The 13,349-nt window shown below is 56.0% G+C and overlaps 1 protein-coding gene across 1 annotated transcript in view; it reads left to right on the forward strand.

Annotated features, from left to right (window-relative positions):
* The first annotated feature begins 757 nt into the window (after positions 1-757).
* Positions 758-13,349, forward strand: part of LOC148135216 (uncharacterized) — a 90,298-nt gene continuing 77,706 nt past the window's right edge. Inside the window, exon 1 of the mRNA XM_087985201.1 lies at positions 758-967. Within this exon, the coding sequence (XP_087841327.1) occupies positions 827-967 (141 nt within the window). The 5' untranslated portion in view covers positions 758-826. The remainder of the gene's footprint in view (positions 968-13,349) is intronic.

The raw sequence follows: 13,349 nt of genomic DNA on the forward strand, positions 1-13,349 counted from the left end.
TCTGGCTGCTGTCTGGCTTTTGTGATTTGGGAGTATAACTTGTCCAACATACCCAGCATCTCTTGGCTGTCTATCTGTGTTTTAGCAAGGAGGCCGCAACACTTCACCCATTCCCCCTCCCCCACCCAGTCTGTTGAATGGAAAGAAGCTTATACAATGAATTACAAACCTAATTTTAAAAGCTGGTTATGTTTGTTGTCAGAGTAGCCTGTTGTTTGAGCGAAATACACTTTGTACAGTGGTCAAACCGATTGTCATAGGGCTGATAAGTGGTATCATAGAATCCCTACAGAGCAGAAACAGGCCCTTCAGCCCATCGAGTCCACAATGACCCTCTGAAGAGATTCCAACTCAGATTCGTCCCCGATGATATCCCTGAAACCCTGCATTTCCCATGGCTATTCCAGCTAACCTGAATATCCCTCGACACCATGGGCAATCTGTCAAAAATGTGCAGATGCAGGGAGAATGTACAAACTCCACACAGACAGTCGCTCAGGAGTGGAATCAAACCCAGGTCTCTGGTGCTGTGAGGCAACAGTGCTAACCACTGAGCGACTGTGGCACTCCTAACTGTTTAAACAAAACATATTCCGTTCTGAGAATCCATGCAGAATTGTGATGCATAGCCAACATCCAGTGAGCAGAATAAATGCAAGGGAATGAGACCTGCTGGCTCAAACTCCTGGAATTCCCTCCCTCAGAACATTGTGGGTCCACCACCTGCAACAGTTCAAGGAGGCAGCTCACCACCAAAACCAGCTCCCGAGCAGCTACGGACAGGCAATCAATACTGGGCCCAGCCAGGAACACTCAAACGCTGCAAATGAATGAAACTGAGGTGATCACCCGGGGAGTTCCAGCTACCTTCCAGCCCCTGGGAGTGTGTTCAGGTATTATTCACCATGATCGTACCCATCTGTTACAGCCTGCAATCCTAACCACCGGTATCCCGATATATATCATGGTGAGTGCGGTTAGGGACACAGCCGATGTGGTCCTCTCTCTCTCTCACTCCTCTCTCTATCTCACCCCTCTCTCTATCTCTCTCCCTCAGCGCTTCTCTCTCACACCACTTCTCTCTCTCTCAGCCCTCTCTCACTCTCACCCCTCTCTCTCTCATCCTCTCTCTCTTACCCCTTCTCTCTCTCACACACGCCTCTCTCTCACCCTCTCTCTCTTATCCCTCTATCTTCTCACACCTCTCTCTCTCTCTCTCCCTCAGCGCTTCTCTCTCACACCGCTTCTCTCTCTCTCTCAGCCCTCTATCACTCTCACCCCTCTCTCTCTCATCCTCTTTCTCTTACCCCTCTCTCTTCTCACACGTCTCTCTCACTCTCCCACAGCGCTTCTCTCACACACCACTTCTCTCTCTCTCCCACACCCCTCTCTCTCACCTCTATCTCACCCTCTCTCTCTCACCCCATCTCTCTTGCACCCTCTCTCACCCCCTCTCTCTCAGGCCCTCTCCTTCAGCCCCCCTCTCTCTAACCCCTCTCTCTCACAAACCTCTCTCTCAACCCCCTTTCTCTCACACCCCCTCTCTCTCACCCTCTCTCTCACCCCTTTCTCTCTCACCCCTTCTCTCTCACCTACTCTCTCTCACGCCCTCTATCTCAGGCCCTCTCTCTCTCTCTCTTGCACCCTCTCTCTCAACCTCTCTTTGTGTCACACCCTTCTCTCTCTCTCACCCTCTCTCTCTCTTACCCCTCTCTCTCACCCTCTCTCTCTGTCAGCCTGTCTCTCTCTCTCACCCCTTATCTCTCTCACACCCCCTCGCTCCCTCACTCCTCTCTCTCTTTCACCCCTCTATCTGTCACCCCTCTCTCTCAACCTTCTCTTTCTAACCCGTCTCTTCCTCTCTCACACCTCTCTCTCTCAGCCTCTCTCTCTCACGCCTTCTCTCTCCCTCTCTTTGGCAGCCCTTCTCTCTCTCAGCCCCTCTCTCTCTCCCCAGTCTCTCCCACCCTGATCTCTCTCACAGTCCCTCTCTCTCTCACCCCTCGCTCTCACACCCTCTCTGTCAGGCCCTCTCTCTCTCTCTTGCACCCTCTCTCAACCTCTCTTTGTGTCACACCCTTCTCTCTCTCTCACCCTCTCTCTCTTACCCCTCTCTCTCACACCGCTTCTCTCTCTCACCCTCTCTCTCTGTCAGCCTGTCTCTCTCTCTCTCACCCCTTATCTGTCTCACACCCCTCTCTCTCCCTCACCCCTCTCTCTCTCACCCCTCTCTCTTTCACTCCTCTCTCTCTCTCACTCTCTCGCTCTTACCCATCTCTCTCTCTTACACACCTCTCTCTCACGCCTTCTCTCTCTCCCTCTCTTTCACAGCCCCTCTCTCTCAGCTCTTCTCTCTCTCATCCCTTTCTCTCTCATCCCACTCTCACACCTCTCTCTCACCTCCTCTCTCACACCCTCTCTCTCACAACCTCAAACTCTCTTACCCCTCTCTCTCTCACACCGCTTCTCTCTCTCTCACCCGTCTCTCAGTCTCACCCCTTTCTCCCTCTCTCATCCCACTCTCTCTCACTCTCTCTCAAGCCCTCTCTTTCAGCCCATTGCTCTCTCACCCCCCCCCCACACACCTCTCTCTTAACCCAGTCGCTCTCACACTCCTCTCTCTCTCTCTCTCTCTCTCTCTCACCCTCTCGCTCAACCCTCTCTCTCACCCCCCTCTCTCTCTCAGGCCTTCTCTTTCAGCCCCCTCTCTCTCACACACCCTTCTCTCTCTCTCTCTCACCCTGTATCTCTCTCATCCCCTCTCTCTTACCCCTCTCTATCTCACACACCTCTCTCTCACCCATTCTCTGTCACCTCTGTCTCTCTCACTCACCCTCTCTCTCTTACCCCACTCTCTCACACACCTCTCTCTCACACCCTCTCTATCACCCCCCCACCCTCTCTCTCTCATACCTTTCTCTCACCCCTTCTCTCTCACCCCTCTCTCTCACCCCTCTCTCAGGCCCTCTCTTTCAGCCCCTCTCACTCTCTCATCCCTCTCTCTCTCACCGTCACTCTCTCACCCCTCTCTATCTCACCCTCCTCTCTCTCACCCTCTCTCTCTCTCACTCATTCTCTCTCACCCCCTCTCTCAGGCCCTCTCTTTCACACCTCTCTCTCACCCCCTCTCTCTCTCTCACAGCCCCTCTCTCTCTCACAACTCCCTCTCTCTCACCCCTCTCTCATCCCGCTCTCCCTCTCACATCTTTCTCTCTCATCCCTCTCTTATACCCTCTCTCACCGCCCCCCTCTCACCCCTCTCTCTCACCCCCTCTCTCTCACCACCCTCACTCTCACACCCCTCTCTCTCTCACGCCCTCTCTCTTACCCCCTCTCTCTCACCCCTCTCTCTCTCACCCCCTCTCTCCCTCACCTCGCTCTATCTGTCTCCCCTCTCTCTCTCTCCCCTCTCTCACTCTCCCACACCCTCTCTTTCTTAGCCCTCTCACTCTCTTACCCCCTCTCTCTCATGCCTCTCTCTCACCTTCTCTCTCTCACCTATTCTTTCTCTGCCTGTCTCTCTCTCTCACCCCCTCTCTCTTTCTCACCTGCTCTCTTCCACTCCGATCTCTCTCACACACGCTCTCTCACCCCTCTCTCTCTCACCCCTCTCTCTATTACCTCTTTCTCTCTCTCTCACACCACTCTCTCTCTCAGAACCCTCTTGGTCTACCCAGTCTCTCCCAACCTGATCTCTCTCACTCACCTTCTCTCTCACGCCTCTCTCTCTTACACCTCTCTATCTCACCCCCTCTCTCTCTCAGACCCTCTCTCTCTCACCCTCTCACTGTCTTTCACCGCTCTCTCTCTTACCTCTCCCTCTCACCCCCTCTCTCTCACACGTCTCAGCCCTTCTCTCTCTCTCACCACCCCCTCACAGACCTCTCTCTCAACCCTCTGTCTCTCTCACACACCTCTCTCTCTCACCCTCTCTCTCACCCCCTTCTCTCTCTCACACCCTTCTCTCTCTCTCACCCTCTCTCTCTCTAACCCCTCTCTCACTAACCCCTCTCCCTCTTAACCCTCTCTCTCTCTAACCCCTCTCTCTCTAACCCCTCTCCCTCTTAACCCTCTCTCTCTCAAACACATCTCTCTCACCCTTTCTCTCTCACCCCTCTCTCTTACCCCCCTCTCTCTCACCACTTCTCTCTCACTGCCTCTCTCACCCCCCTCTTTCAGGCTATCTCTTCCAGCCCCTCTCACTCTCTCACCCCTCTTTCTCTCTCACCCTTTCTCTCTCACCCACTTCTCTCTCATACCCGCTGTCTCAGGCCCCCTCTCTCTCTCACCCCTCTCTCTCTCACCCCTCTCTCTCACACCCCTCTCTCCCACACCCCCTCTCTCTCACACACCCTCTCTCTCACACACCGCTCTCCCTCACACACCCCTCTCCCTCACCCCCTCTCTCTCACTCCCTCTCTCTCACCCCCTCTCTCTCTACTCCCTCTCACCCCCTCTCTCTCATCCCCTCTCTGTCACACACCCCTCTCTTTCACCCCTCTTTCTCACACACCCCCTCACTCACCCCCTCACTCTCGCACCCCTCTCTCTCACCCTTCTCTCTCTCTCACCCCCTCTCTCCCTCACCCCGCTCTATCTGTCATCCCCTCCCTCTCTCCCCTCTCTCTCATCCCCTCACTCTCACACCCTCTCTTTCTTAGCCCTCTCACTCTCTCACCCCTCCCACTCTCACCACTCTGATTCTCTCTCACCCCTCCCACTCTCACCACTCTCATTCTCTCTTACCCCTCTCTCTTTCACCCCCTCTGTCTTACCCCTCTCTCTCACCCCCTCTCTCACACCCTCTCTCTCCCCTATTCTCTCCCCCCTTTCTCTCCCCCACTCTGACTCACCCCCTTTCTCTTTCTCACCCCGATTTTTTCCATCCCCTCTCTCTCACACTCTCTCAGCCTTCTGTCTCTTTCCCCTCTCTCTCTCTTACCCCCTCTCTCACGACTCTCTCTTACCTTCTCACTCTCACCCTCTCTTTCTCTGCCTGTCTCTCACACCCCGCCACTCTCTCACCCCTCTCTCTCTCACCCTTTCTCTCTCAACCTTCTCTCTCATTACCCCTCCCTCTCTCACCTTTCTCTCTCCTACCCCTCTCTCTTACACCTCTCTCTGTCTCTCACCTCTGTCTCTCACCCTCTGTCTCTCACTCCTTCTCTCCCACCCTCTCTTTCAGCTCCTCTCCCTCACACCCCTCTCTCTCTCACACCTCTCTCTCAACCCACTGCCTCTCTCAACCCCTCTCTCTCACCCCTGTCTCTCTTACCCCCGCTCTCTCTCACATCCCTCTCCCTATCTTACCCATTCTCTCTCACCCCCTCTGTCAGGCCCTCTCTCTCTCATTCCCCCCTCTCTCTTATACCCCTCTCTCTGTCACACCCCCTCTCTCTCACTCCCCTCTCTCTCTCACCCCTCTCTCTCACCCCTCTCACTCTCTCACATCTCTCTCTCTCATCCCCCTTTCCTAACCCCTCTCTCTCACCCCCTCTCTGTTACACCCCATCTCTCTCACCTGCTCTTTCTTTGTCACTCACTCTCTCTCTTTCTCACTTACACTCTCTATCTTTTTTACTCACTCTCTCTCTTTCTCACCCTCTCTCTCTCTCACCCCTTCTCTCTCAACTCCTCTCTTTCTTCCGCCCTCTCTCTCCCCTCTCTCCCTCACTGTCACTCACCCCCTTTCTCTTTCTCACCCGCGCTCTCCCCCACCACAATCTTTCTCATCCTCCCTCTCTGTCTCACCCTCTCACCCTTATCCCTCTTTCCCCCTCTCTCTTACCCCATCTCTCTCACACCTCTCTCTCACCTTCTCTCTCATCCTCTCTTTCTCTGCCTGTCTCTCTCTCACACCCTCTCTCTTCCTCACCCCCTCTCCCTTCCACTCCGATCTCTCTCATACCCCCTCTCTCTCACCACTCTCTCTCACCACTCTCTCTCACCACTCTCTCTCACCCCTCTCTCTCACACCCCCTCTCTCTCACACCCACTCTCTCTCTCACCCCTCTCTCTCTCACACCCACTCTCTCTCACACCCCTTCTCTATCACACCCCTCTCTCTCACACCCCTCTCTCTCACACCCCCTCACTCTCACACCCTTCTCTCTCTCACACCCCCTCTCTCTCACACCCCCTCTCTCTCACACACCCCTCTCTCTCACCCCTCTCTCTCACACCCCTCTCTCTCACCCCTCTCTCTCACCCCCCTCTCTCCACCCTCTCTCTCAGCCCCCTCCCTCTCTCCCCAGTGTCTCCCACCCTGGTCTCTCACACACCTTCTCTCACATGCTTCTCTCTCTCACCCTCTCTCTCTCCCACCCCTCTCTCTCTCATTCCCCAATCTCTATCTCACCCCCTCTCTCTCAGGCCCCCTCTCTCTCAGCCCCTCTTTCTCTTTCACACCCCTCTCTCTTACCCTCCTCTCACCCTCTCTCTCTCACCCTCTGTCTCTCATCTTTGTCTCTCTAACTCAGCCTGTCTCTCTCACCCCCGTCTCTTTCTCACCCACTCTCTCTTCCACCCCGATCTCTGTCTCACACCCTCTCTCTCCCTCATCCCTCTCTCTCCCTCTCACCCTCTCTCTCTCTTGCCCGTCTCTCTCTCTCCCTCTCTCTTAACCCTCTCTCTCACCCCCTCTCTCACACCCCCTCTCTCTCACCCCCTCTTTCTCACCTCCTCTCTCTCATCCCCTTTCTCTCACCCCTTCTCTCTCACCCCTCGCTTTTACCCTCTCTCTCTCAGCCTGTCTCTCTCACCCCCTCTCTCTTTCACACCCGCTCTCTCTTCCACCCCGATTTCTCTCACACAAGCTCTCTAACTCACCCCTCTCTCTCTCACTCACCCCTCTTTCTCTCTCACCCCTTCTTTCTCACATCCTCTCTCTCTCCCACCCGTCCATTTCTTACCCCCCTCTCTCACCTCTCTCTCACACCCTCTCTCTCCCACCCCATCTCTCTCACCCCTTCTCTCTCACACCCTCTCTCTCCCACCCCATCTCTCTCACCCCTTCTCTCTCACTCCCTCTCTCTCACGCCCAATCTTTCAGTCCTCTCTCACTCTCCCTTCCCTCTCACACACCTCTCTCTCATCCTCTGTCTCTCACTCCTCTCTCTCTCTTACCACTCTCTCTCTCACCCCTCTCTCTCTTACACCCCTCTCTCTGTCACACCCCTCTGTCTCACCCCTCTCACTCTCTCGTACCTCTCTCTCTCATCCCCTCTCTCACCCCCTCTCTCTCACCCCCTCTCTCTCATCTCCTCTCTCTCATCCCTCTCTCTCTCACCCCTTCTCTCTCACCCCTCTCTTTCATCCTCTCTCTCTCAGCCTGTCTCTCTCTCTCACCCCCTCTCTCTTTCACACCCGCTCTCTCTTCCACACCGATTTCTCTCACACAAGCGCTCTAACTCACCCCTCTCTCTCTCACTCACCCCTCTCTCACTCACCCTTCTCTCTCTCCCCCTCTCTCTCACATTCCCCTCTCTCTCGCCCTCTCTCACTCCTACGGCTCTCTCTCTTAGACCTCTCTCTCTCACATCTCTCTCTCACCCTCTCTCTCACCCCCTCTCTCTCACATCCTCTCTCACCCTCTCTCTCTCCTACCCGTCCATTTCTTACCCCTCTCTCTCACCTCTCTCTCTCACCCCTTCTCTCTCACCCCTTCTCTCTCACTCCCACTCTTTCAGCCCCTCTCTCTCACTTTCCCTTCCCTCTCACACACCTCTCTCTCACCCTCTGTCTCTCACTCCTCTCTCTCTTACCACTCTGTCTCTCACCCCCGTCTCTCTCTTATCCCTCTCTCTTACCCCTCTCTCTCCACTGCTCCTCTCTCTCACACCGCTTCTCTATCTCACCCCCTCTCTCTCTCTCAACCCCTGTCTCTCACCCCTCGCGCTCTCACACCTCTCTCTCTCACTCCCTTTCTGTCTCACCACCCCCTCTCTCAAACCCCCTCACTCTCTCATCCCCTCACTCTCTCACACCCACACTCTCTCACCCCTCTCTCTCTCCACCTATCTCTCACCCACCTCTCTCTCACCGCCCCGTCTCTCAACGCCCCTCACTCTCTCACCCCTCTCTCTCACCCCCCTCTCTCTCCCACCTCCCTCTCTCTAACCTATCTCTCTTTCTCATCCCCACCCCTCTCTCTCTCAACCCCCCTCTCTCACCCCTCTCTCTCTCCCACCTCCCTCTCTCTAACCTATCTCTCTCTCAACCCCCCCCTCACCCCCCTCTCTCTCACCCCCTCTCTCTCACCCCCTCTCTCTCACTCCCTCATTCTCTCAACCCCTCTCTCACCCCTCGCGCTCTCACCCCTCTCTCTCACCACCCCCTCTCTCAACCCCCCTCACTCTCACATCCCCTCAGTCTCTCACACCCTCAATCTCTCACGCGCTCTCTCTTTCTCAAACCCTCTCTCTCCCCCCTCTCTTCCCCTCTCTCTCACCCCTCTCTCTCACCCCCTCTCACACCCTTTCTCTCTTACCCCGTGCTCTCTCTCTAACCCCTCCGCCTCTCACCCCTCTCGCTCACCCCCTCTCTCTCACTCACTCTCTCAATCACACCCTCTCCTTCTCACTCCACTCTCTCTCTTACCCCCTCCACACTTTCTCTCTCTCAATCACCCCTTGTCTCTCAACCCCCCCTCTCACCCCTCTCTCTCACCCGCTATGTCTTTATTACTCACACTCTCTCTTTCTCACTTACACTCTCTCTCTCTTTCACTCACTCTCTCTCTTTCTCACCTGCTTTCTCTCTCACACCCCTCTCGCTCACCCTTTCTATCTCACCCCTCTCTCTCTTACTGCACTCTCTCACCCCTCTCTCTCTTACGCCTCTCTCACACCCCCTCTCTATTTCCCACTCTCACTCACCCCCTTTCTCTTTCTCACCCCACTCTCTCCCCTACCCCAATCTTTCTCATCCTCCCTCTCTGTCTCACCTTCTCACCCTTCTCCTTCTTTTCCCCTCTCTCTCTTACCCCCTCTCTCTCACACCTCTCTCTCACCTTCTCTCTCTCACCCTCTCTTTCTCTGCCGTCTCTCTCACCCCCTCTCTCTCATCCCACTTTCTCTCTCTCTCACCCCTCTCTCTCTCACCCCTCTCTCTCAGCCCTCTCTCTCTCTCAGTACCCCTCCCTCTCTCTCCAGTCTCTCCCACCCTGATCTATCTCACATGCGTCTCTCTCTCACCCTCTCTCTCTCCCACCTCTCTCTCTCTCTTTGCCCTCTCTCTATCTCACCCCCTCTCTCTCACACCCTCTCCCTCTCAGCGCCTCTCTCTCTTTCACCCCATCTCTATCGCTCTCTTACCTCCCTCTCACCCTCTCTCTCTCACCCCTGTCTCTCTAACTCAGTCTGTCTCTATCTCTCACCCCCCGTCTCTTTCTCACCCGCGCTCTCTTCCACCCCGATCTCTCTCTCACACCCTCCATCGCCTCACCCCTCTCTCTCCCTCACCCTTCTCTCCCTCTCACCCCTCTCTCTCTCTCACTCACGCCTCTCTCTCCGTCTCTCTTACCCCTCTCTCTCTCTCTCACCCACCTGTCTCTCACTCTGTCTCTCTCAACCCCCCTCTCTCACACCCTCTTTCTCTCACACCTCCCTCTCACACCCCTTGTCTCTCACCGCCTCTCTCACCCCTCCTCTCAGTTCCTCTCGTTCATCCCCTCTCTCTCACACCTCTCTCTCTCACCCCCTCTCTCTCACCCCCTCTCACTCTTACACCCCTCTCTCTCACATCTCCTCTCTCACCCCTCTCTCTCTCTCAACCTTGTCTCTCTTTCCCCTCTCTCTTATCCCGTCTCTCCCACGCCTCTCTCTCACCTTGTCTCTCACCCTCTCTTTCTCTGCCTGTCTCTCTATCACCCCCCCTTTCTCTCTTACCCCCTCTCTCTCACACACCTCTCTCTCACCACTTCTCTCTCACCCCTCTCTCTCACCCCAGTCTCTCCCACCCTGATCTCTCTCTGACACCTTCTCTCTCACATCTCTCTCTCTCAGCCCTCTCTCTCTCCCCAGTCTCTCCCACACTGATCTCTCTCACACACCTCTCTCTCTCACCCTCTCTCTGTTACCCCTCTCTCTATCACTCCCGTCTCTCTCTTATATCTCTCTCACCCCGTCTCTCTCCCTCTCTCTCACTCACACCCTTTCTCTTTCGCACCCGTTCTCTCCTCCACCCCGATCTTCCTCAATCTCCCTCTCTCTCTCACCCTCTCACCCTTCTCTCTCTCATTCCCTCTCGCTCTCGCCCTCTATCTCTCTCCAACCCCCTCTCTCCCACTCCCTCTCTCTCACCCCCTCACCTCCACTCTTTCTCTGACCCCCTCTCATACTTTCCCCTCTCTCTTTCTCCCTCTCTCTCCCTTTTTCACCCTCCTCTCTCTCTCTCACCCCCTTCTCTCTCTCCCTCTCATCTCACTCTCTCTCACACATCCCCTCATCCACTCTCTCTCTGAACTTTCTCTCTCCCCCTCTCTCTTTCCCCCCTCCCTTACACACCCTTTACTCTCCCCACCTCTCTGACACCCTCTCTCTCACCCCACTCTCTCACCCCCTCTCTCCCTATCCCCTCTCTCTCAGCCCCCTTTCTCTCTCAGCCCGTTCACTCTCTCACCCCGCTCTCTCTCACCCCCTCTCTCCCTACCCCTCTCTCAGCCCCTTTTCTCTCTCAGCCCACTCACTCTCTCACCCCGCTCTCTCTCACCCCCTCTCTCCCTACCCCCTCTCTCTCAGCCCCCTCTCTCTCTCAGCCCCCTTTCTCTCTCAGCCCACTCGCTCTCTCACCCCGCTCTCTCTCACCCCCTCTCTCCCTACCCCCTCTCTCTCAGCCCCCTCTCTCTCTCAGCCCCCTTTCTCTCTCAGCCCACTCGCTCTCTCACCCCGCTCTCTCTCACCCACTCTCTCCCTACCCCCTCTCTCTCAGCCCCCTCTCTCACTCAGCCCCCTTTCTCTCTCAGCCCGTTCACTCTCTCACCCCCTCTCTCACCCCCTCTCTACCTATCCCCTCTCTCTCAGCCCCCTTTCTCTCTCAGCCCGTTCACTCTCTCACCCCGCTCTCTCACCCCCTCTCTCCCTACCCCCTCTCTCTCAGCCCCCTTTCTCTCTCAGCCCACTCGCTCTCTGACCCCCTCTCTCACACACTCTCTCCCTACCCCTCTCTCTCTCAACCCCTCTCTCTCTCAGCCCCCTTTCTCTCTCAGCCCCCTCTCTCTCAGCCCCCTTTCTCTCTCAGCCCACTCGCTCTCTCACCCCGCTCTCTCTCACCCCCTCTCTCCCTGCCCCCCTCTCTCAGGCCCCTTTCTCTCTCAGCCCGTTCACTCTCTCACCCCTCTCTCCCTCACCCCGCTCTCTCTCACCCCGCTCTCTCTCACCCCCTCTCTCCCTGCCCCCCTCTCTCAGCCCCCTTTCTCTCTCAGCCCGTTCACTCTCTCACCCCTCTCTCCCTCACCCCCTCTCTCTCAGCCCCCTTTCTCTCAGTCCCCTTTCTCTCTCACACCATGCTCTCTCTCTCATCTCACCCCTCTTTCATACCCTCTCTCTCTCACCCTCTTAACCTCTCACTCTCTCTCTGTTTCTCACACCCCCTCTCTCTCACACCCACCTTTCTGTCTCACCCCCTTTCTCTCTCAACCACCTCTCTCTCACCCCGCTCTATCTCTCATCTCCTCTCTCTCAGCCCCCTCTCACTCAGCCCACTTTCTCTCTCAAACCCCCTCACCCCACTCCCTCTCTCATCTCTCCCCTCTCTCACACACACTCTCTCTCTCTCACCCCCTCACTCTCTCTCTCATCCCCTCAATCCCCCCTCTCTCACACCCTCTCGCACTGCCTTTTCTCTCACCCCCCTCACCCCATCTCTCACCCCCCTCTCTCTCTTACACCCCTCTCTCTCTCACTGCCTTCTCTCTCACCCCCCTCATCCCATCTCTCACCCCCACTCTCTCTCACACGCCTCTCTCTCACCTTCTCTCTCCCACCCCCTCACCCCCACTCTCTCACCTGCTCTCTCGCTCTCTCAAACCACCTCTCTCTCTTAACCCCTCTCTCTCTCTCACGCCCTCTCTTCCACCCCCTCTCAGTCTCACCTCCACACTTTCTCTCCCCCTTTGTCTCTCCACCTTTGTCTCTCCCTCTTTCTCTCTCGACCCCCTCACATCACCCCCTCTCTCTCACTCACCCGCGCGCTCTCTCTCACCCCACTCTCTCTCACACCCCCTCTCTCTCACCCCCTTCTCTCTCCCTCACCCTCTCATCTCACCCCTCTCTCATACACCTCTCATCCCCTCTCTCTCTCACCTGCTCTCTCGCTCTCTCAAACTATCTCACTCTTACCCCCTCTCTCTCATTCCTTTTCTCATTCACTCTCACCCCTCTCTCTTTCTCAGCATCACTATCTCACCCTCTTCTCTCTCTCAACCCCCTTTCTCACTCCCCTCTCAACCCCTCACCCACATTCTCTCTCGCTCTCAAACCTCCTCTCTCTCTTACCCTTCTCTCTCTCACTCCCTCCCTCTCTCCCACTCAGTGTCTCTCTCTCTCTCTCACCCCATCTCACTCACACCGTCTCTCTCTTTCAACCCCTCTCTCTCCCACGCCCTGTCTCCCAGCCCCTCTCTATCTCACCTCCACTATTTCTCTGACTCACTCTCACACCCCCTTTGTCTCTCCCCTTTTCTCTCTCACGCCCCTCACATCGCCCTCTCTCTCTCTCACCCTCTCTCACTCACCCGCTGTCTCTCCCACCCTACTCTCTCTCCCACCCCTCTCTCTCTCCCACCCACTCTCTCTCACCCCTCTCTCCCACCCACTCTCTCTCACCCTCTCTCTCTCTCTCTCATCCTTCTCTCTCTCTCTCACCCCTCTCTCTCCCATCCCTATCGCTCTCCCACCCTGTCTCTCTCGAACCCCATTCTCTCTCACACCCTCTCTCTCAACCCCCTCTCTCATCCCCCTCTCTCTCGATCCCTCTCTCTCAACCCCTCTCTTTCACTCCTCTCCCTCACTCTCTTCTCTCTCTCAACCCGTCACTCTCTCTCTCCCCTCTCTCTCTCACCCCTCTCTCTCACCCCCTTTGTCTCACCCCCTCTCTTTCTCACTCCATCTCTCTTTTACCCCTCTCTCTCTCCCCCTCTCTCTCACTCCCACCCACTCCCACCCCGTCTCGTTCACTTTCCCTCTCTCTCAGCCCCACTCTCTCTCACTCTCTACCTTACCCTTCTCTCTCTCACACTTCTCTCTCTCACCCCGCTCTCTCACCGCCCCTATCTCACACTCCCCTTTCTCTCACCCACCTCTCTCCCTCTCTCTCATCCCTTCTCTCTCACCGCCACTCTCTCTCACTCT

Source organism: Chiloscyllium plagiosum, unplaced genomic scaffold (genome assembly GCF_037043375.1).
Source record: "Chiloscyllium plagiosum isolate Xiang-an unplaced genomic scaffold, Cpla_swu_hap1 HiC_scaffold_51, whole genome shotgun sequence".
Lineage (NCBI taxonomy): Eukaryota > Metazoa > Chordata > Chondrichthyes > Orectolobiformes > Hemiscylliidae > Chiloscyllium > Chiloscyllium plagiosum.